At 41.0% G+C, this 24,190-nt stretch overlaps 1 protein-coding gene across 9 annotated transcripts in view; it reads right to left on the bottom strand.

Moving 5' to 3' along the window:
• The window catches only part of Asph (aspartate beta-hydroxylase), a 200,737-nt gene that overhangs the window by 84,089 nt on the left and 92,458 nt on the right, over nt 1–24,190 (bottom strand). For 2 of the 9 annotated variants that reach the window (XM_028768532.1, XM_028768541.1), the window contains exon 14: nt 19,264–20,954. The exons of the other annotated variants lie outside the window; for them this stretch is intronic. In XM_028768532.1, the coding sequence (XP_028624365.1) occupies nt 20,947–20,954 (8 nt within the window). In that variant the 3' untranslated portion in view covers nt 19,264–20,946. Of the gene's footprint in view, nt 1–19,263; nt 20,955–24,190 lie in introns of those variants that run through there. 9 annotated transcript variants of the gene reach the window in all.

Below are 24,190 nucleotides of genomic sequence, written 5' to 3'. Positions count from 1 at the left end.
AAGTAGAATATAAAAAGTCAAAGACTGTGATATTGGTTCTGTCTGAAATGTCAAAAGTCCTCACATAAACCTGTCAGATATGACTGAATCACCACATCATTTTAAACAACTGTACCCATTGTTGTGTGTTGAGAAACCCCAATACAGGATATGGCAGTATTCCTGAGCCATGCTAAGAGCAGCTCCCAAGCACTCAAGCGCATACTTACTGAGGCCTCTTCTCATGCTACTTGGTTAATAACTCAAAACTAGACCAAATATAAATAAAACCAAAATGCCTCAGATAATGGAGAGGTCTGTAATGAGTAAACAAGCTGAAAACAACCAGTCAAAATAGGAATTATAGTGTGAACACACAGACTTCTACTTGGGCCAGTGAGAAAGGAAATTCAGACGAATCCAATGTTTGGAGCCTTGAAAACAGATCTAACTTGGGGTGCGTGAGGGAGGAAAGTTGTTTCCAAAGTGAAAGAAAAGTGTGGACATAGAAATACAAACAAAGTAACTTCAAAGATTCAGAGAAGCCATGGAAGGGTTGGTTTCCAGGGCAAAGGGCAAGGCTGCATGGTGGCCTGAAGTCAGACAACCTGTTTCTCTGATGACGTTACGGAGAAGGAAGACTTTGCTCTGCAGACAGTGTGGTGTTACTATGGCTTTAATGATAAGCATACTGGATCAGCTTGAAGCTTTTCTGGCATATACATAAGCAGAAATAACGGAGTAGTAGGCAGATCCTTTGAGATATGATGACTGCAGGGCCAAGAGGCTGCAGCGAAGAGAGAGGAATTATTTGAATTTTTGTCATAAATGAATGACCAGATGTTAAGAGAGGAAAAAAGTATTGAAAATAAAGCTCGATTTCTTATGCTTGTACATGGTCATGTTGCTTTTCATAATGCATTTCTGAGCATATCGCCACTTAGAAAGAAGGTGGTGACATTCCAAAATATCACAAATTATTGTCATCCCCTAAGATAGACTATGCTGTGATCCTTTATATGAATAATGTGTGGTTTATTTTTATGCAACAGCACACCACATGTTTTGGTTTTTAACAGATGGCAAACTCTTTATACCACGGCTTTAAGCTTGCACACTGGGAATGAAAACTATTTATACAGTAAACACTTTAGCTGATCCTATCTTTGGACAAGTTTAATTAAAGAATGAAATACCAATTGCACAATCAAGGAGACTCATGGGAGGAAGCGGAAACTTGCTTCTTTGCTGAACACATTATTTTACTCCAGCAATTTAAAGCATACATGGAAATTAATGGCACTGTTGTGTCTTACCATAAATCCCTTAAGCATTTAGCTTTTTCTGTTGACTGTTTTCAAACTCCACTTTAACACCCAAGGTGGAAAGAAAACTTCACTTGCTGTTTATTTAATGAGATGCCATCACAAGCATCCCTCTAATGGCTCCCCAACATGCTTGCACCTCATTCAGCTTGTTGATGTTCACTTTCCATAAATACACACTTCATGGAGAACCAGCCCTGGAGAATTGGCATCCTTCTCTTGCAATTAAGACATTAAGAACACTAGGCTGTCATGTCAGTAATTTATTGTGTTCATCCAGAGCCTTGTGCAACAGGAACAAATACAAATTATTAGATTTCTTTTCTAAAACACTTGAATTTGGAGATCGTGTAAATTTTTCTTAAAACTACATTTTGGGTTTGTTACCCTTTGAAGCTGGATCTCTCATAGTCTTGGACAGCCTGAAGCTCTTTATAGAGACAAAGAGTGATCTTGAACTCAGGACACGCCTATCTCTCTCTATCTTTAGGATCCTGGGATTAGAGATATTCACCACTGTGCCAGATCTTTAGGCTTCATGCTTCTTGTTTTGTTTCATTTTGTTTGTATTTAATCCATCACAGTGAGAGTGATGGTAAGAGTTGGTCATATCTGTAGAGCAAGGCACCAGAATCAAAGTGATATACACAATCATGTTCAGTAGACAGAAACTGCAGGAATGCAAGCATATACATTATTTTAAAAGTGAAGAAAGAAAAGTACCCTGGGCCCAAGTGATGTGTTCAAAGTCAAAGAACAAACAGGAAGTGATAGACCAGAGACTCCACTCAAGGCTCCTTTGTGTTTCAGGACAGTGATTCTCATTTCAAATAAGTGATTTCACACAAATAGCAGGAAAGAACATGATCATGAGCAGGGGGGACACGGACTATGTTAAAGGCTGAACAGGTTAATGCTCTCAGTGAAGCTCTCAATGCCCAAAGCTGCATTCACTCACCCTTGATCCTAAAAACAGAACTTAGTCCTGCTACCCGAGAAAGCAGAAATGAGTGTCCACCCACCACCAATGCACTAACCTTGTTCAATGCTGTTAATCTAAGAGGTGATTTAAAGACGCTTCTCTCTCTCTCTTTTCTTTCTTTCCAACAAATCTCTTCACTTGTATTTTATAATCACTGAGAAATACTGAAGGAAGCACACTGGCAAGCTATTATCATACTTCTCAGGGGGTAAAAGACAATCTGCCTCTGGCTTCCTTCCTCAGGAGGCACAGAGGTATGCAATTAATGGCACAACAACACATACCCTGCTGGGTCCTATACTGCTTGACTCTCGTGACTGTCTGCAAATGCCATGAAAAAAAATATACTGCAGAGAAATGCACGCGGGGTTCATGGCAGCAGTTAAAAAGCAAGATGCAGTATGAATCAAAGTGACAGGGTACAGAAATTAAATACTCACCCAAGTTCATTGGTTTTATGTTCAGGCTATAATTTGCAATTAATGCTATGTCCAGCCTCTGGCTCGCTGAATAATGCTAGTAATAATGTCACCGATACACTGGTACACACACTGGGAGCCAGTGATCTTTAGGGGGAGAGGAGCCAAATTTCTAGGAAACATAAAAATTAAGGTTTATTACCTGAAGCATAACTTTATCAAACCCTGGCTTTTACATAAAGGGTAACAACTTTAGGGACCATGCTGTATAAACATATTTTATCTGAGTTGTATTTTCAGTATGCTTCGTGCATGCAAACAGGGTTAGGATGGTAGTGACATAGTTAACTAGGCTCCAGATGATGAATACTTAACCTTAAAGGGGGATGCTAACAAAACCCAGCACATGAACCAGAACAGGACAGACAGATGGCGGTCCCATCAGTGCAGTGAGGACCCAGAGTAGAGAAAGCAGGAATCTCTCTAGATAGTGGAAGAGAAATGTGGTGTGCTTGCCTTCCAAAGAGTAAGGCCACCAAGGGCTGAGGGACTGTATCCTGCAGAAACTATTCTGTAGAGAGCACAGCTCCTCGCACCCTAGGAGTGATGCTCTTTGCAACAGAGATGGGTTTGCAGTGTACAGGAATTCCTACAGTTCCTTTCTGTATCCACCTACTACCCAGCCATTAATAGTAAGAGGGTTTCAGAATGCACAGAACGTTTACATGAATATAACCCCTGTTGGGTACTTGAGAAACAGCCCACAAGGCAAAGCTATGCAAGAATGACTGTGGTCCCAAGACACGGTGAAAGAAAAATGTTAGAATACATACAATTTTTCCTTTTAATCCCTTTCCCTGCACATATAGATGTCTTCTTAAAGAGAGAGACAGAAAGACAAATAGACAGATTAACTCGAAAGCAAGTAAGTAAATAAATAAATAAATAAATAAACCCTATATTCTCTGCTTCAATCATAGCCAATTGGACAAATGCACAAATCCATAACATAACTGTACGTCTGTACACATTTGCCTTAAGTAATCAATACATTACTGAATGATCTTCGAGAGAACTGTGAAAGATATCTCAACCATCTCAGTTATTTTTATTTATTAATTTTTGTGTAGTCGACATCATCCTGTCCTGGAACTCGCTATGTAATGTCAGGCTGGCCTCAAATTTCTGACAATTGCCCCTGACCCTGCCCCAGCCCTGCTCTTGTCCCTGCTAGAGCTGAGATTACAGGTGTGTCCCACTGTGCCCAACTCCTTGGTTGTATTTGTTATTTCAGTATGTTAACAAACAAACAAACTGAAGTTCTCTCTGGAAACCCAAAGCAGGTCCATCCTAGCTTCCAGTTGAAGCTGATGCTTTCTGAGTGTAAGATACAGCAAGGCTGTAAGGAAAAATCGATGAGAAGTGAAACCCCAAGGTTAAAGATACCAGGCTTACATTTCTCCCTAGTGCCGTCACCACACGTAGGAATACAGCTCCAGTAACTGCTGTGTCCATGTCCATAGACGGCCTGCAGTCAGTGCATGAGCACCACTGAGTCAGCGTCCTCAAACAGCTGAGCAGTTACACTCCCACAGAGGGTGTCCCCATCAGAGGACTGGTCAGTGAGGAGCAGAGTGGAGTTAGAAGTCCCCGTCCATAGCCTGGAAGTGGAAGGGAGTGCCTCGCACTCACACGCAGAGAGGCCTGGTGTCCCACCCACCTCAGGCACCATCTGGAGCACTAAAGGAACCTCAGGGTGCCCTCCCACTAGCATCAGTGTGGCCACGACCGGACCGCACTTATCAGAAAACCCAACCTAAGAAAAGTCCACACTCAGCTTCATACCTGAAGTGGGAGTACTGGAAGATGACAGCTGGGAATTTCTCAAACCATTCTCCCTTGCTTCTGGTACAGATTCGTGAGGCATGGGAAAGGAAGAGAAAGGGTGAAGTCTGTAGGTGAGACAGACAAAGGACAAAAGAGGTGTGGAAAGAAGTGTCATTCTAATAAAAAGAAGAAGTGCTTGACATTCCGAGGTGCTGCAGAAGGTGGTGGATAGGTTTCCTCCCAGGAAGAATGAAATCCAGAGCAAAACAGCGAGGATCTTGTCTACTTTCTCTATGCTTGGTGGTATAGCACGACCTTACCAACAGGGGATATATCCCAGCAGATGCCTGAAGCTGCAGACACAACTAACCCCATAGAAGATGTGTTGTCTGTATGTGAACTCCCATTTTTGAGTGTAACTCACAAACAGGCACACTAATGGGTTAACAAAGAGCAGTAATAAGACAGAGCAAGTATAACCGTATATTATACTAGATGTTAGGGCAATGAGTTTCTTCTCTTTCTCTCCCTTTACCAAAATATCTTAGTGTACTGTACTGTTCTCTCGGGAGGATGTGAGCTGATCCAGTACCCATGTGATGGGGTGAAGTGAGGTGAATCTTAGACCTTGGATCACAGTGACCTTCAGAAGGCAGGGATTTCTGCATTTGGGCATCATTGGCCAGGAGTATGCAAAAGCACAGATAAAAGTGGACTGTGTACTTCCTACTGTAAATAAAATGTTTATGTTTAAGGGAAATATAAAATTAGATGGTAAGAATTACTTACTATAAATGCCAGCAGAAGCTATCCATAGAACCATAAAATAGAAACACTATGGGAAAAGGCCTATGGAATTCCCAATAAGGAAACTCTCACTGTCCCTTTTGAACTAACATTAATGCTGCTAATTTTACATCTTATTTAAATAAACTACCCACCATTCTATTTATAGCATATTTTCTTGCAAGTTTAATTTTAGGTTAGTCTGAGCGTACATAACTAATATGCTAACCTTTAATGGGGTTAAGTATACTGATAGAGAGAATGTTGATAAAGTCATGTGAGTTATTCTGGTTTAGCGTGCCACAATTCTCATTGGTTTTTTTTAAAAAAAATCAAGATGCTAACAGACCATTTAAAATACCCTAACATTTTCTCCCCTTAAGAAGCCTGTTTTCCTTTCCTGCCCACAGTGTCACAATCATTACACAAATTAGTCTTGGCGAATGTGGGGAGCCCAGTGGGAAGCACTGGAATGGGATTTTAATGATAAGGAGGAAGTTGCTATTACAGCCCTGCAGAGCCTGTGACTGAGGCTGCGCTCTGGTGGAAACAGGTGTCCTGGATCCTCACGTGTCCTACAGTAGTGTTAAAATCCTGCCATGAAAAATAAAAACAAAGCAAATGCGTACTTCAACACAGCTGAATAACTTCTACTCTGCTTGCTGCGACTGGTAATATATGCAGAGCTTATTTAAATCACTAAAATTGCTGTAATTAAACTTCTCTCTAAATCAGTTATGTAAGAGTCAGAAATCTCCTATAATTAACGTATCTGCAGAAGTAATCAGACAATAAGCACCGATGTATTTTAGGAGCCACTGGCAGCACCGTAGCTGTCGAGTGTAATGATGATAATAAATCTTGCATGGCAGTTATCTCAGACCCTGTGCTCGCAGCTGCGGGGTGGGATTGAGATTACTTCTCAAAGCTTTTGGACTGAGTTGGTTTAAATGCGCTATTTTTACCTTGTTCTTCTGTAACATGTGGAGATCACTAAGACAGAGGGATGTTGTCTGAACTGAAGCACCAGTCAGCATGACAAATCCCAGAGCGGATGCAGGTACTAATAACTAATAATGAAGCATACCTTGTAGTTTTGGACTGGTAGAGACAGTGAGAGAAAGCATGCCGTGAGCAGCTAAACTACGTAGACCTAACCGTGTCTCCGTTCAAGACAGAGAGGCCTTGACTGAGTTCATGCATACCAGATGAAAGATCTGTGTAGGTGGAGTGATCGTCCCTTCTTGACGGGTGTCTTCACAACCAAGTGCATAGTTCTTGTCCCCGTAGGTGATTATTAAGGGAAGTATCACACTTCTCACTTTGTATATCCCAAGCTTCCTAGTTCATCAAGCCCGTTAGTATCTTTGTGTATACTCTGTTGCTATGGAATCGAGAAGCATGTGATATCATTATGCCTGGTCCAAGTTCTCGAGCACAAAAGAGAATGCAATTGGTTCTTGTACTTATCCATTTATGTACTGATCTTATACAAACACTTCATCTTTGAGGCATCATATGTGAAGCTAACACGTAAAGAAAAAATTTATGGAAAGAAACTGTACAATACCAAAACCCAATAAGGGGCTATTATTGAAATCACTAAAATTAACAAGAAAAAGAAAAAGTAGTCCAACGGCTCAAGGGAAAATGAGTAAAAACACACAGGTACGTAACTCGGCCAGGGAAGCTGACATTTGAGATGTTCAGCTTGCTTAATACTAAGTGTATCAGAACAGGCACTTCATTAAATTGATAAAATGTCATCAAAATATTTTTAAAAAATTTTTTGAATGCAATGGGGAAGGAGCAAGGGCAGACAGAGACTGGTAGGTACTGTTCTTAGAAGACTGTTTCTGCTCCTGTGGTGGAGTGTTCAGCCACGCATGCCCACAGTGGAGAGTCACTGTTCCAGAAAACAGAGAAGCAGGATGGTGGTGGTTCCAGTTCTGTTCAACCTGGTTGTGTGATTCCTGCCCACCTCTATGAGCAGCTTCAGCAAGTGAGGAGACAAAGCAGACACGTAAGGGGTCTGGTGACGGACGGACGGGTGAGACATGACTACAACAAAGAATCACCATATACAGAATCTTGTGACATCGATAATCACTGGGTACCCTGTGAAAGTTTTTGGATACTTGGACCAAATTGCTCACGTGTAAAATGGCAGCTTGTTTCTCCAAAGTGAGTGAACCAAAGAAAAGAAAGTTAAACATGCTGGCTTCCCTTCTATGACCCTCATCTTGGAAGCCATACTTTGTCATTTCTGTAATATCCCATTGGTTACATGCTGTCTTAGTTCGTTTTCCTTTTGCTGTGATAAAATACTCTGACAAAGGTGACTTAAGGGAGAAAGGATTTGTCCTAGTCCACAGCTGTGGGTACATCATGGCAGGCAAGTCAAGGCAGCAGGGCTGGAAGCAGGAGGCCATACCATATCCATAGTGAGAAGCAAATGATAAATGGATACAGATGCCCAACTCCAGTTCTCCAAGAGGCTGGGATTCCAGCCAGGATTGAATGATGTCTCCCACAGTCAGGGCCCAGAGACCCATGTTTTAGGGGATTCAGGATTCTATCAAGTTGAAGAGTAACACTAACCATTACATAGGGAGGGGCCAGCCCTCTTCAATGCAGAGGGCTGCATACAGGATGAATACAAAACATCATGTTACTTGGAGGCCAGTAACTATGAGGATATACTGTGAACAGAACTGCTCCAGCCAAAATAACCTAGTTATACTTCCAGGTCACACTCTGTGAGGATAGACTATGGAAACAGAATACTGAACATATTAGAGTTAGAAAACAACTAGGATGCCAGATGGTGGAGACCAGAAACAGGAGAAGCAAGTCTTCAGTAGGAACTCTGCTCAAGTCTCTGGCAGATTGAGTTTTAAAGGTGACCCCATCCCCAATGGACTTAGATTTTGGAAACAACAATTAGAAGCCAAAAGTCATGGTGAAGGTACTCTCAGCTTTATACTGTAGAAGACAGTATAAAGAAGGGTTTGTTGTTGTTGTTGTTAGTTTGTTGTTTTGTTTTTCAGTTTCAATAAGGATAAGTTAGTTCCTTACTGTACATCAGCTTTCAAGGAATAAACCAATTTTAGAATTACCGAACATATTGAAAACATGACTTACCTTTTAACCAAAAGTTACTACACATGCAAAGAAGATGGAGATCACCTGACTCATGAGAGAAAAGTCTACCCAATAGCAATGGCTTTCTATTGAGCCCAGATGCAGATTTTATTAGAAAAAAACACATCAAATCAATGATTATGAATAAGTATAAAGAAGCAAAGAAAAATGAAGCACTAACTAATGAACAGAGATGGAACCTTGATAGTGAAAGACTATTTTTAAAAAGCAACTGGAGATGAAAAGAAAATAAGCTACAATAAAAATTTTATTTGTGGACCCAACAGCAAATTGAAAGAAAAAAAAAAAAAGCCCAGTGAACTTAAAGCGGCTGTGCAGAAACGCAGCAGCCTAAAGGGCCAACAAAACCGCAGCAAGGATCTAAATCACAGAGACTAGGGAGATACTAACCCAGTGTCTAGCATACATGGAACACAGGCATATGCATCTACAACCCCTCACACATAAAATCCCACACACAAACATGCACAGGCACACACACACACACACAAACAAAGGCACACACACAAACATACACACACATAGGCACACACACAAACAGGCACACACACAAACAGGCACACACACAGGTACACACACACACAGGCACACATACAAACATGCACCCACACAGGCACACATACAAACATGCACACACACACAGGCACATACACAAACAGACAGACAGACAGACAGACACACACACACACACACACACACACACACACATTCACAGAAGCTCAGTATGAGGCTTGGTTATTCCTTCGGTTAGCTTTATTTTTACTTTCCTTATGATCACAGAAAAGTAGGAGCTCTCCATATAAGTTTCCAGTTGCACCAAACTGACTTCCTGGCCACAACTTAGCTGCCTCAGCCTTTTCTTTAAGCTACATTACAAATGTGATATATATATATATATTTTTTTTGCTAGAAAAAAATATGACTTATTTTCTACTGCCATCTGGTGTTTTGCAGGAGTGCTGTTTATTCTTAAAATACTATAGAGAAAACTTCTAAATGCCTTGTTAGAAGCCTTCACAATATATAATGGTAAAACATATCACTAATTGTGTGTAACTATATAATGAGTATTGTCTATATAATATATACATATATATTTTCAAGTATTGGTTTAAATCAAAGGAAACCACAGAAATGTCCATGATGAAAACACCATTTTATTTAACAACACACACTCTCCCTCCCTCCCTGCCCCTCTAACTTCCTTGCTAATCGTGGTCATGGTCGTTGTTGGTCACTTTGATGTCTGCAGTAGTCTCCTAATTGCTTTACCTTCTTCTGTCTGTATTTGATTGGCCAGAATGAGGCTCTGAAAACAAAGCAGATCCCTTGGGTTCCCCTCTTACTGGAGAGCAGACAGAAGTCCTAGCTGTGACCTTCAAAGCTCTCTGTGAACTCTCAACCACTCTGATCTTACCCACTCCAACACTGCCCCTCCTCACATTCTTCAGCTGTAAAGATCACTAACCAATACTCAAGGGCATTGAGCATGTATGCCTTTCGGCCTCAGAGTACTTCCTGTGAGCCTCAGACTCTCCTCCAACATGAAGGAACAAAACTCCCTCTCTGAAGTCTTCAAATATCTACTGACTTGTCAGTAAGAAACAAGAAAATGCAATGGTTTTTCCTATTATACACCAACCCCTCGTGTGTGTGTGTGTGTGTGTGTGTGTGTGTGCGTGTATCACTATTGTTATAACCCTGTGTGTATGTATGCATATATCACTGTTGTTATAATCCTGTGTGTGTGTGTGTGTGTGTGTGTGTGTGTGTGTGTGTGTGTGTGTGTGTGTGTATACATACATCATTGTTGTTTTGCCCTTTGCCCAGAGTAGAGCCTGGCAGCAGGATCTGAGTAAGTGTTGAATGAGTGGATGAATAAAATGTTGTCTGAGTATGACATACAATAAACTGTCCACACTGCACTGGTTTGTAGTTCACACTTGATTTAGGCTCTGGAATATGAATATGTGGGGAAAGATGACATCCAGTGGAGAGAGACTGATATAGCAATTCTATCTAAAGCAGACACATAATTTGATTCCATTTTAAATTTGGGCATCTCAGGGCTGGGGAGACAGCCTCAAGGATAAAGTGCTTGGCTGGCAGACTACAGACGTGGGTTTAGATACCCAGTAATCATAAAATAGCAGTCTATGCCTGCAACCCCAGTACTGTCCGCAGACAGGCAGATTGTAGGGACTTGCTGGTCAGCCAGACTAGCCCATTTGGTGACCTCCAGATTCAGGGGAGATCCTGTCTTAAAAAATAAAGTGATACTCAATAGGAGACATCTGATATCAGCCTCTGACTCTAAACATAGAACAGGCAAGTGTGTGTATGTACAAGCAAAGCATGCACACACACAACTAAAAATAAGATTTGCTTTTCTAACAGGGCCACAGGATTACTAGCTCTAAGTAAAACAGTCCTTTTCCTGTGAATCTACACAATGGCCATCGAGCACACTGACATATTAAAAACCAGAAAGCCTTGATTTTCCTTGCAATTGAATCTAACTGTGTAAAAACATGAGATTCCCATGTTTGAGGATTTTCTCAATGAACGGTGGTGACACTATTTACTATTTCTTCGAATCATGGCTACTCCTGCTTTCCCTCCTAATGAAAAACTTTAATTATAAGCACTGTTTGGTTGGTACTGACCTCAGCTCCAATTTCATTTTTGATTTTTTGAGACGTTTTCATAGATCAGGCTGGTCTTGAACTTCTGATGCTCCTGCTGCTGCCTCTCCCACTCTCCCCAAGTAGCTGGGCATAACTACAGGTATGCAGCCCTCAGGCTGGGCCTCTGCTGCCAATGAAATGTAAGGTGCTAAAGTGGGCACATGAAGCTGCTGCACTGTCCTCTCTGCAGCTCTAGAGACCCCCAGGTCCCACACTCCATGAGATGGGCCCCTTAGTACTTACATCCCGGGGAGGATGGACTTGTGCAGTGCACACAGGATTGTGTGGATGGAAGGCAAGGGTAAAGCTAGAGCTAGGGTGTGGGGGACAGCAAGGCTCATCATAGTGCTGAGCAATTTCCAGATACTTTTCTGCATCTACAATAAGCCGCCACCACACTCTCACCTCTCATGTTCTTCCTTTGTATAAATACAATGGGGGGACTTCCTGAAAGCACATGCTTGCGCATGTGGGGGAGAGAGGGCTGGGACAGGCATAGCATCTCACTCACTCAAGTGTTCTTGCTACCATGCTCTGGCCTTGGACTTTCTCTAGTTGGCCATCTCTAACTTTTGGCTTGCTCAGGGTTCTCAGTTTCATGGGCCTTCTTTTGCTTCTCAGGACCAGTGCAGGCTACCCCTCAGCTCAAAAATGCCCCTGGATAGCATCACCAACCTTAGAGACCGGCCTCTCTCATATCTAATAGCCCACTTGTGCTGGGTCTTCAGAGAACTCAGTTTCAGCTCTCCTGTTCACAGCTTGTGGGAAGCAATTCCTAGACAACACCATGCTGCTGTCTGTTCTCAGCAGCACCCGATTCATAGAAATGGCACTCAGCAGGTACACAGATATTTAAGAAGATAAAGTGTGACAAGTGTTTATCTTCATAAGAACCGACACTTCAGTGGCCTACTGTGATGTTAGTGACAATTGTCAACTTGGAAAAATCTGAACTCATGTAGGGGACAAGTTTCCATGCACACTTATGAGGAGTTACTTAGAGCAAGGTAACATGTGGGCATGTCAGTGGGGTTCAACTTGAGTAAGTTAACTGAATTGGGAAGGTCCACCTTAACGTAGTGTAGGTAGGACCAGTCTCTGGGCTTCGGTCCTAGACAGCATAAGGGAGAAAGTGGCTGAGCACAGGCCCTTCATTGCACTTCTCCTCCACGCTGAATGTCCAGTTGGGTCAAGTCTTCTGTCATGATGGTCTATAGCCTTGAACTTTGAGCCTTTTCTTAAATTGCTTCTGTCACATTGCTATCTCACAGCAACAGGAAAAATAAATGAATACACCCAGTGAACTGCTTCTTATCCAATCTCAGCCATTATCTTAAAAGATGGATATTGAGTATCAGCTGGAGACAAAACGAGTAAGACACTGCCCATAGCTGCCGACTGTCATTGATTCTCAATATTTAAATTCCTTCCTCCTCCCTCTGGAACAGCATCTCTTTAACAAATTCTGTCAGTTAAATGCAACTCTTCTAAGAAAGCTCTGTTTTTTTTCCCAAGCCTCTTTCTACTTACATAGGTGTAGTTTCAATGGCGGGAAAATGATGGCTGAATAGTAAGACAGGTGCTAAGTCCCTAGGAAATGCTAGAATAGTCACATGCCTAACATAAACTTTTAAGCCATTGGAATTTGAACTTTTTAAATGACCTATAACTGGATCTAACTGCTGTCTGATTGTGATATATAATCCAGTTTGTAGAGATGTGGGATGACACAGCTTAGGGAGTTAGTAAAAAAACAGGATTGCTGCAGATCTTTAACCTAAGGATGGAAGGAATAAAGGACAAAGACAAGTGCATTTTCCGTTTCCCACTCTCCAGGTCCTCTTGAGCAGGGAGGCTTGGCTGACCCAGTATTGACAATGACTGGGATCCACCTCTGCCATGTCTTAAGGACATGGTTAGTCCTGATCAATGTGGATCACATCAGACACTGTCTCATAAATCTAAACTTACTCAATTTTCCCTTTATTCTGAAATATGTGTTTTATATTGGGGGATAAAACACCTTTCCTTCACTGTGATAGACGTGGATCTTTAAAAGCCCGGCTACATTAGCACACCAGAGCAGCTAAGTCAGACCTCCAAGCCAAGTAAATTGCCGACAGAAGTAACCCACAGTCCAGGCCTCTGGATAACAATAGTTGACTGAATTCAGACAATGACAACAGCAACAGTTATGCTTTTTACAGTTACTTCTACTATGACATGCATGACGTGAGATACAAGAATCATTAGAGAATGTAAATGATAAATACAAAATTCAAAATCCAAGAAGTCTTTGCCTTTAATAAAAGCTTACAACATTAAAATGGCTTTTAGTTCCTTTACTCCTTTATTCTAGTTTAGTCTGGTCATTATACTCTGTTTTCATGCAGTAGCATTCATCCAGGCAAACATATCATCTTCTGAAAAGGTGGTAAGGGAATTGTGGGTAAAGGGAACAGTCTTTCTGTATTTCCTCATAGCCTTGAAAACTAACAAACTTCCTAAGGACTGTCCTGTGATATTAAATATTAGGTAACCACAGGTCTTGGAAAACCTAACTACACAAACTGATTTAAAATACTCACTATGACACTGTAGCATTTACATCCCATAGTTAAGGGCTCAAGACATTATTTCCTAAAAAATACATCAATTGTCTTAGAAATCAAATGCTAATAGATATGAATACAATCTGCAAAACCTATCCTTTTAAGTCAACATTAACCATCAACATTATACAGAAATCCGAAGGACTAAGGTCTCCTGTGATATAACTCTGTTTCAGATGGTCTCATGTCTCAGCTGAACATGAGGAGCATGACCTGGTGACTGCACTGAGCAGCTAGACTTTAACAAGAGACTCAACAGTAGTCTCACCCCAATCCACTTTCCAGCTCACCCCCAACCTGTAGGCCTCCCTGGTTGCCTGCAGGAGCTGCACAGTGCTAAGAGCTAATTTTAATGTTTGCCTCCTTATTAAGGTCATAGAGTCTTTGGCTTCTTAGCATCACAGTCTTTGAAGATGCTTCCTTGGATATTAGTCCCTATTCTTGTGCAAAAAGTTTACCTCCCACTTGCACTTCTCTCTCAGATTCTAAATCTCTTTTCTTCTTCTATTCCTCAGCATTGAAATAAACGTCTTATCTCCAAGAAGTATAATTAGGATATTGGAATTGGGATACAGGTAGATATCATATGGTCACAAGGTTGAATGGGCCTCTAGTTATACTACCTTACACTAGTAAAGGCCTGTGGCACATCTGCAGGTCATCTTTAAACAACAAAAGCATCCCTGCTCTGTCACACCTGGAGTCTCATGTTTCCCACCATTATAACTGGAACACAGCTCTCAAGAGCAGCTAAAGCCTCTGGAGCGATAAGCAGGATTTAAAAAGAACAATGTCTACCATGAAGATGCATTTAAAGAGACAGGTGGACACCATGACCATGGCCACCAGGTGCCAGGGCACAAGCTTCCTCCTGCTACTCTCAACTTCCTGTTTGAAAGTTGATGTGACAGTGACAGGTGCCGCACACAGCAAGTATTCCTTCATGGTTAATATTCTTCTCCTTACATTATTTTTTACCCATGACAGGTGTCACACACAGCAAGTATTCCTTAAGGGTTAACATTCTTCTCCTTGCATTATGTTTACCCATGACAGGTGTCATACACAGCAAGTATTCCTTCAGGGTTAACATTCTTCTCCTTGCATTATTTTTCTCTCAAGATCGACATGTCCCATCTCCTATATCTAGTGGTAATCACATACAGGGTTAAAAGACCAACCCATCAGGAAAGCATCAATCATTCTATAAAGCCTTTGCATGGGAGAAAATTAAAGATGTGGCCATCTTGTGCAAATGTTGCTAAAAACTCAGCAAAGGCAATCCTGGCATCATGAATACCTAGTATATAAAGGTACCTTAAAGCCAATGGCAGTATCAAACATGATAGGCAGCCGCATCTCTCTGCTGGCCTTGTGATTTCATGGGATGGTTTCCTTTTTAGTTCATGGTTGTAGTTGCTGCACAAAGCATCTTCAGGTCCTTACACTGGGAAACGAACTAACTACAGATGTTTGTTTTTGTTTGTTTGCTTGTTGACTTAAAAAATTTACTCTTCATCGTGTTTCTCCACTTTTCCTCACTGAAATGAGCATCCTCTTAACTTCTGAAGATGAAGGATTGAGGAATTCTGGACTTTTGTCCCATTAGCAATTCACTCTCCTACAGCTCTCTGATCAGTCCATGCTCTACTTACTGGTCCTGCACAGTTCACGTTCCTTCCACTCCAGTCTCTTCTCCAGCTGTGAGAGCAAGCTCTCATTCTCACCTGTATGTCCCTTAGCTCTGGCTTACTCAGCACAATGCTGGGATCCAGCAGCTTTGCAGCCCTCTCAGGGAGTTCTTTGTAGAAGTTCTTTATGCAGGTCTGAGGTTGGAGTTCTCAGAGGGTCAAAGGCAATCCTTTAAATAACATCCCTTCGAGGATGCTATTCTTCAGAGTAATGGTATAGAGCCTGTCTTCTCTCATTTTGCCAGAAGGATTATTTTAAGGTACAAGCTCTAAGTGAGGGTAAGAGACATAGCTCAGCAGGTAATGCAATTGCTATACAAGGATAAGGACCCAAGTTCCCATCTCCAGAACTAACAAAAAAGCCAGCCTTTATAGCATAAGCACCTATAATCCCTGTGTGGAGACAAGAAATGAATCTGGAAGCTCTAAGAACGAGAACTGACACCCAAGATTGTCCTCTAATTGCCACATACAAGCCATTCACGTATATACCTTATGTACCTGCACACACACGCACATGTGTGCGCGCATACACACACACACACACACACACACACACACACAAACACACACATGTGCAGTAGGTTGAGATAGAGATTAACATACACAACTTCTAATCAAGCAATCTTGTGACCATACGCCTAACTTCTCATTACTGGACATGCTGTTCACTTTTCTCAGGTGTGCCAACAAGGTTTCCATAAACTTGTATCATGATTTGATACTCTAGATAGTAAAAAGTCTTTAAGCGTAGCATTTTGATTGCATCCAGGAAGACACTGGCTCCCTTCAGATCCTGAAGCAGTACCACATGACCACCAGCACGTGGTCTGTGACAGCATCAACTAAGCTTCCATCTGAAGAACAAATTCTTCACCTACGTATTGTCCAAATTGCTCCCCTCTGTCATGACACTAGCTGGATCCTTTCCTTTACAACATTCCACTACAATGTACAGGGTTGTATGCACGGGCCAACAGCCTCATCATGAAGACGGGCAATGGTTTGGATGCTGCAGTTTATGAACCAAAGGCACTTCTAATGCAAATATCTGTTTTTCACTGTACATCACAGACCATAGGTTCATATCAACCTATTATCTTGCTATGGATTTTTGACACTGGCCAAAGGAGTGCAGTCAAGCACTAGTAAAGAGCAGCCTCGTTCTCTCCTGGGATCCATCTATCTCTACCTCTCCTAGTCCCAGAGTCATTAACACATATCACTGTGCCTGGCTTTTACATGGGTGCTAGGGATCTGAACTCAGGTCCTTTACTGACCTTGTCATCTCCCGAGGCCCAGCAGTACATATCAACTGGGCAGAATATCTGCCTGGTATTCTTGTAGATAATAAAGATATGACAAAGAAGAAAGACATAAAAGTTTCTGTCCCCACATTACTCTCTTTTGTGGGATCCATAGTACTCTGAGAAGATGACATCCTAGAGTCACCACATTGGGTTAGAGTGACTTGAAAAGCCACATACAGAGAACACACCCAGATCAATCAGGTGGGTGCTAGTGATGAAGGGGTCTCTCCACCCCTGGAGAAAAGCTACAGAAGGATTTTACATTCTAACTACAAGTAGAAGGAGCTGATCCCATATGGGCATGCCATGGGCCACAATGTCAGGTCCCCTTAAGTTGCTCAGACCTAGATTCCTCAGGTACTTGGAAGGCAAGTATGACTGGACTAATCCAAGAAACTAGGACACCATCTTTGTCCACTCTCTCATGCAGTACCTAGGATGGAATGATAAGAGACCTGATGTCTACCCAAATTTTCAAGACCCCAGAGCGAAAGCCCCATTCTCAACATGCCGAGTTCTAAGACTCCAGTTAGAAGTGGAGAAAAATCCAAGAATTAGCATTTCAGCTATATTGGTTTTAGTGCTTAAGGAATTTCCTAGGAGATCCAATTCACCTTATAGCCTTCTTCCGTTACAGTATCCTGTCTATGCATCACTAAGGACCTCATATGGACCTCTCTATACCAAAGAAGAAAACAGCTTAGTGAGCACTTACTGCTTGCTGGGCACTATTCTAAGCACTGTGTATATTACCCCCATTAATTTGCTTATCAGCTATAAGAAGTACAGGGTGCTGAGGCATAAAATAGTTAAGGAATCCTATTCAGGGTAAAGAATAAGAAAGATCAATTTCAGAGTCCATATTCTAACATTACCACTTTATTCATGTAATAATGAACATTCCAGTAGTGAGGAAGCTAACCTTGGGTCCTCCTGAAAGAGCACAGCCCTGACATTTAGTGTTTACATTCTCTAGTCCAAAAATGGTGTCACACATTCCTTATCTGTCCCGATGTTGTTCTTGTTTCCTCTGTCACATTATTTTATCACCATGAAGAAATAGAAATGGAACGAAGTCTTGATCTTTACAATTTTTTTCCTGCAATCATGATTGGGAGTCACTCGTGGACTGGGATATTCTGGGTCCTACCGTATCTCATGTGTATGTGCATAATGACCCTACCAAAGAGTTAGTTCTATTAAACCCAGCAGTCAAAAGGTAACTTGCCCCAGGCTCACCTGCTCACTCAAGAGCCTCACCCCAGGCACTTGTTCATTCCCGAAACACTGGACCAAGTCTGTTTCTGTCTGAGCTCCCAGGCTGTCCATTCTGTAAGTCCCACCCTTCATCATAGTTCCTGTCTTTACTCACACTGCCTCAGTTTAAGCTGAAGCACGACACCAACACCTTTGCCTTGACAGTTCCCTACCTGACCTCCTGTCTGCTCAATGGCTTCCCACCACCATGTCCACCTTCCACCTGCTACATGCATGCTTACTCTGGAACCCAACCGCGGGCTAGGAGGCATTTCCAGCCCTCTGATTCTCAGTTTATTATATGGAAGCAGGGCTAATACTCAGCAGCATAGAAAAACTTGACTTCCTAAGATATGTAAAGCAGGAGCAGAGTGAGTGAAGCTCATTTAAAGATGCTCTGTTGCTTAACAGGAAGATCTATTTTGTGATTTCTTCTGAACCCATTACAAGTGAAAATCACCTTTCTCAAGCTCAAGGAATATGTTCCTTACTTATCAGACAGGTAAAGAATTACTTGTTGGGAAATAAAGATTGAAAATGGGAAGAACAAAGAACCAGCCATACTACCCTGACAAGTGTCTCCTAGTGAGGTTTGTAACCTCATGGACTGGTTGTCACAGGAGTTACGAATAAGACTCACCACAGGAAATAAGCAGCTTCCCAGTGCAGAGCAAATACCTATCCAGGACAAAAACAAGAGCATGTATGGTACTTAAATTCTGCCCTCTGGCAATGTAGTACAGTAGGACATGTACAAACAAACTACCATCACTTCATGAAACCTGGATTAGAAATAGAATGTGACACTGTTGCCCCTTCTAGTCCCAGCTACTTGGAAGGTTACCACAGGAAGTTACAAGTTCAAAACTAGCCTGGGCTCTACAGAAAATTTGAGACTAGCCTAGCCAACTTCAGAAAGTCCTTGTCTCAAATAACTAAAGAAGGAGAAAGAGAGAGAGAGAGAGAGAGAGAGAGAGAGAGAGAGAGAGAGAGAGAGTGTTAGTTATGCAGTAGAACAGTTAGAACAGTTGCCTGACACACAGCAGGTCCTGGTATCAACTTTTAGTACCAAAGGCAAAAACTAAAAACTACATAGGTTAAGAAAAGGGGTTTAAGGTGTGCATTTTTTTTATGATTATGGTCAACAAGTTTGTGGTAATTCTAAATAACAGATGCTAATTATATCATGCAAAGTTTTAAAATACTACAAAATAATGACAATCTAGAGAATAATTCATTTGCATTTTATTGCTCTTAAGCAACACTACACAAAAGACATATTTTTAGACAACCCACCCTTGTTGCCCAGCATGGCACATATTTGTAAAGACAAGGCTCATTAATTAATTCACATATTGTTTTTTATCAAAGTCTTTGAAGTTGGCCACAATGAACCCTCAATCTCCAGAGTTCTGAAAAAGATTATATACAGAAGTCCAGAGAAACTTATTTCAACCATTTATCAGTAATATGTCATTCTAAGCACCCTAAAAAAATAGTTTTATAAAAAAGTAGTGTTCTACAACTTGCAATATAAGAGCTTTATTATACTTCAAGTTTTAGCTCTAGAGCATACATATCATAGCTTTAAAAATTATTGCTTATTGACTTAACTGAGGTGCCAGCATGTGGGTACCAGCAGCATACTGTGGTCACAATGTTCAATCATAAGACTTACTCTGATTTTATCCTAGAGGAAGGGGGAAAAATCACTTTATCTTAAAACAGTGTTAGCATAATCAAGAGTTGTCACTGGGCCACAAATGAAACAACCTTATGACATGTTCTAAGTGGCCAGGTTCTCCTCAGACCACATGCCAACTAGCCTTCTTCTTTTCTGACAAATCAGTTTTTCATCACGGTACCATTGCTTAGCCACAAATGCACCATGCTAAAAATAGGATAAAACCTCCAGTGTACAAGGAAGAGGCTCATCCCTTAGACCCAGCAGCAAACATTGGGCTCAGTGCCTGCTTCTCGTACACCCTGAATTCCCTCAACCTAGTGAGAGCCCTGAGCAGACACCAGGGCGAAGAGGGTAGTACTCATTCAGACCAATGTAGAGCAGTCCTGAAGCTTTGCAGCAGTAATTTACATAGTTTTCTAAAATGTAAATAAATACTGACTGGACTACAGTTGTTATATGATTGACCTAGCATGCTGAAGTGTGAGGACGTGTCTATTTTGCAGGCTACTCTTTTACCTTGTGTTCCCACAAGGAGTTTAATTTTCTCCTCACTTTGAAAAGCATATTAGTGATCATTTGCATCTTAAATCAAAATATTAAGTTTTCAAATAAACCATTTAAAAACTACAAAAAATTTTCAAAGTCAGTGCTGTAACATGTCCACATAAAGAAGCTAATGTGAACAGTTCTGATAAGACTATCAGTACAGGTATACACAACTCATACCTTCTCAGCATACCAGGGCCTTACAGTTTTCAAAGAGCTAATACAAGGTGCACACAATGGCTTCAAGTCCCAATTAACAGTGCTCATACAAGTCAGGTCAACACAGTTAATTCCAATTATTAATAATATATTAAAACCCTATCATGACAATTTTTGCTACATTATCAATGTAATTACCAAGTCTTCTCTGAAAAAATTACACATAAACATAGAAAAACTAAAGTTGTACCACAAAAGGAAAAGAAACCCAACCGAGCAACAGATGCTCTCAAAAAAGGACATGCAGGAATGTAAAGTAACATGTGATTTTAAAAAAAAAAAAAAGATTCACTAAAATGCCAGTGGACTGTAATTCACTCTGAACATCTTTAGTGTTCATTCCCAAAGATCTTGATATGCCAGTAACTACATCACAAGATCTATCCCAGCCATCTTTTGGAGCGTATGATTAGTCTGGTCCTCCTGTGGTAGTGGGGGCAGTCTTTTTGAAGCTTTAAGTATCTGTAAAAATAAGGGGAAATCTAAATTAAAGGACCAGTCAGGCAGCCCATGAAACTGCTTCATTTTTGTACTACTTAAAACACATACACACACACACACACACACACACACACACACACCAGCTGAAGGAAATGTTTATGTCTCTTTTTAAGGCTAATATGGAAACAGAATAACTTAACAACCAAGAAGCCTCTGGCCATTGCTTGACAAAGCTGTTGACTGAGGTCTGGGACTCTTAAGAATCACTCATAGCATCAAATGGAGGAATCTCAGGTTTAATGGAAACATGAGCATTAAAGTTCTTTCTCCAACAATGACTTTAAAGAAATACAAAGAAGAGTCTGTATTTGAAAAACAAGTGCATAAAGAATTTTCAAAGATATTTATGTGGCATCCAATATGTAGTTAGAGAGCTGGCTCAGGGTTTAAGAGCCCTTGCTTTTCTTCCAGGGACATGTGTTTAGCTCCCAGCACCTATGTAGGGTAGCTCACAACCTACAGCTCCAGGGGATCTTATGCTCTCTTCTGGCCTCCCCAGGCACCTGCACATACACACATAAATATTTTTTTAATCATTAAAAAAATAAAATAGAGAGTAACTTTATATTACTCTTCAGTGCTGTTGACAGGTGTAACATATTTTAAAACAAGCAAAATCCATTAGTACGTAACTTTAGACATATATTTTTGCTCCATATTTTAGTGGGTGAGTTGTTTCATTGAATAGTGTTGGGTCTATATACAGTACTGGGTAAGAAATGGGGTGGCTACTGCTAATGGTCCACTCAAATGCTCATACAACTTCTAAAGACAGACTACAGTTGAAGATTTGGTGTGCTTCCCATAAACTCATGAGTCCTAATATGGAATATATATATATGTATGTTAGTGAAATTAGTCCTAATATATATATATATATATATATTAGAGAAAGGGCCATCATCAGAAGCTAAGCACATGCTGATGCCATGTGCATGGAATTCTGCAGAACTATGAGCTAAATGCATGTTTTTTAAAAAAAATTAGTTAAGATATTGTATGACTATGCCATAATCCGTGCTGGTTTGGTTTAGTCAACTTTACAGGAACCTAGACATAGAGTGGAAGAGGGAATCTTAATTGAGAAATCTGTCCAAAAGCTTGGTCTCTAGGCACATACATTGTCTTGACCAGTGACTGATGTGAGAGGGCCCAGCCTACTGTGGCCATCCCTGGGACAGCAAGCAGCAGGAAGCAAGCTAGGAGGCAGCATTCCCTCTCTGCTTCCTGTGTCTCTGTTCCTGTCTTGTCTTTCCTTGATGATGGACTGCAACAGGTAAAGTGAAATTAACCCTTTTCCTCTCCAAGTTGCTTTCAGTCATAATGGTTTATCACAGCAACAGAAATGCTAAAGACACTACCTATCATCTACCCATCTAACTATTTATCTATCTATCCATCCATGTGTTGTCTATCTCTATTTAGCCAAAACAAAACCCAAGCTGCCATAAGCAAGAACTATTGTTATTCATGAAAAGCAACTAAAAAGTATATGTGTGACTTTATATATCCAACAAAACCGACTGCTTAATAATCAATGAAAAACATATGCAAGAATAGAGCTGCTTCCTTTATAGTAGTCAAGAAAGCAGAAATAACTATTATATCTCAAGTTTGAAATGATAAAAACATTATCATATGTTCTTAGAAAATAGTAGGAGGCTGGGGAGATGGCTCAGCGGTTAAGAGCACTGGCTGCACTTTGCGAGGTCCTGAGTTCAATTCCCAGCAACCATGTGGTGGCTTACAACCATCTGTAATGATTTCTGATGTCTCTTCTTATGTGTAGGTGTACATGCAGATAGAACACTCATATACATCAAATAAATAAATAAATAAATATTAAAAAAAGAAAATAGTAATAGTTAAGATTAAATTATTAGACTTTAAAACAAAGCAATTGAAGAACAGAAACCAATCACAAAAACCAAAACCAACCCCCCACCGTGTGTGTGTATGTGTGTGTCCGTGTGTGTGTGTGTGTTTACATTAAATTGAAAAGAAGACAAAACCAGTCTAGATGTTGTAAGTCAGAAAAGCAGTTGTCAAGACTACTGACAAGAAATAGAGAGACTTTGGAGGTACAAGATGTTTTCTAGAATATGGTCTGTGTATTTATAATGCTGTATACACATATAAAATCTCAACATTTTAGTACTTCTCAGTATGCAAATTATACCTTAATAGGAATGTTTAAAGACACCAACTTGACTGTATGCTATATTTAAAATTTAACAACTAGCTAGACTTTGAGAAAATTATATTTGAATTATATTGAAACAATAGGAAGTTAGTCAAAGTTTAACAGTAAATGTTCATTAAATAATAGTACAGGGTCTTCAGGGAAGCCTCAGCAGTTACAAGTGCTTGCTGATCTTGCAGACAACCCAAGTTTGGTTTCCAGCAGATGTAAGTAGGCTCACAAATGCCCGAACTCTAACTCCAGGAGATCTACTGTTCTCTTGTGACCTCCCTGGCATCTGCACACACTTGCACACACCCCTACTGGTGCACACATACATACAAATAACTGAAAATAAAATGAATCTTTTAAAACGCCCTAAAGCTGTCAATACAATCTTCACAACTTAAGTATATGCTTCTATGTATTCAAAGCTGCCACTCGCAAGGGCTTCACTAGGTGCAAATATGCTCCCACACACACAGAGCTAGTGTCTGCTGCTGCTGCTGCCTTCATCCCTTCTGTCCTATGCATCCATTCAGCCCTTCCCCGACAGGACCCAGCCTGTGCTCTCCTGATGACTTGGACTGCCTCTGATTTCTGTAATATCGATGCCTTCCTTTCAGTCATTCCATCCTGCCCAGCCTCACCACTTCAGACTGAGTTGAACTCACTTTTCCCTGACACGTCTCCACTTTCTTGCTGCATGACATTTTTCAAATCTGAACTTGATCTCATAACTTCTCTATTTGAAAAAAAAATCTGTAGTGTCTTTTTGGCTATTCTGGACTCTGAGTATAAATTTTCAAACACTGTATAGAGGACACTGAGGTGTCCGTCTGCTTTCCACCAGGTCTTCTGATATCCTGGGTGACACACGGTCAGAGTGCACTTGCCTCTGCCTATACGGCACCTGCCAGTGCACAATGACCAGTTGAGGGGGCCACCCTCTCTATGTATAGTCTTTTTGAAGTCACCAGTGCACAGTGACCAGTTGGGGGCCACCATCTCTATG

The sequence above is a fragment of the Grammomys surdaster genome, unplaced genomic scaffold (assembly GCF_004785775.1).
Source record: "Grammomys surdaster isolate TR1022 unplaced genomic scaffold, NIH_TR_1.0 64, whole genome shotgun sequence".
Taxonomy (NCBI): domain Eukaryota; kingdom Metazoa; phylum Chordata; class Mammalia; order Rodentia; family Muridae; genus Grammomys; species Grammomys surdaster.
This window is presented reverse-complemented; position numbering and strand designations above follow the sequence as displayed.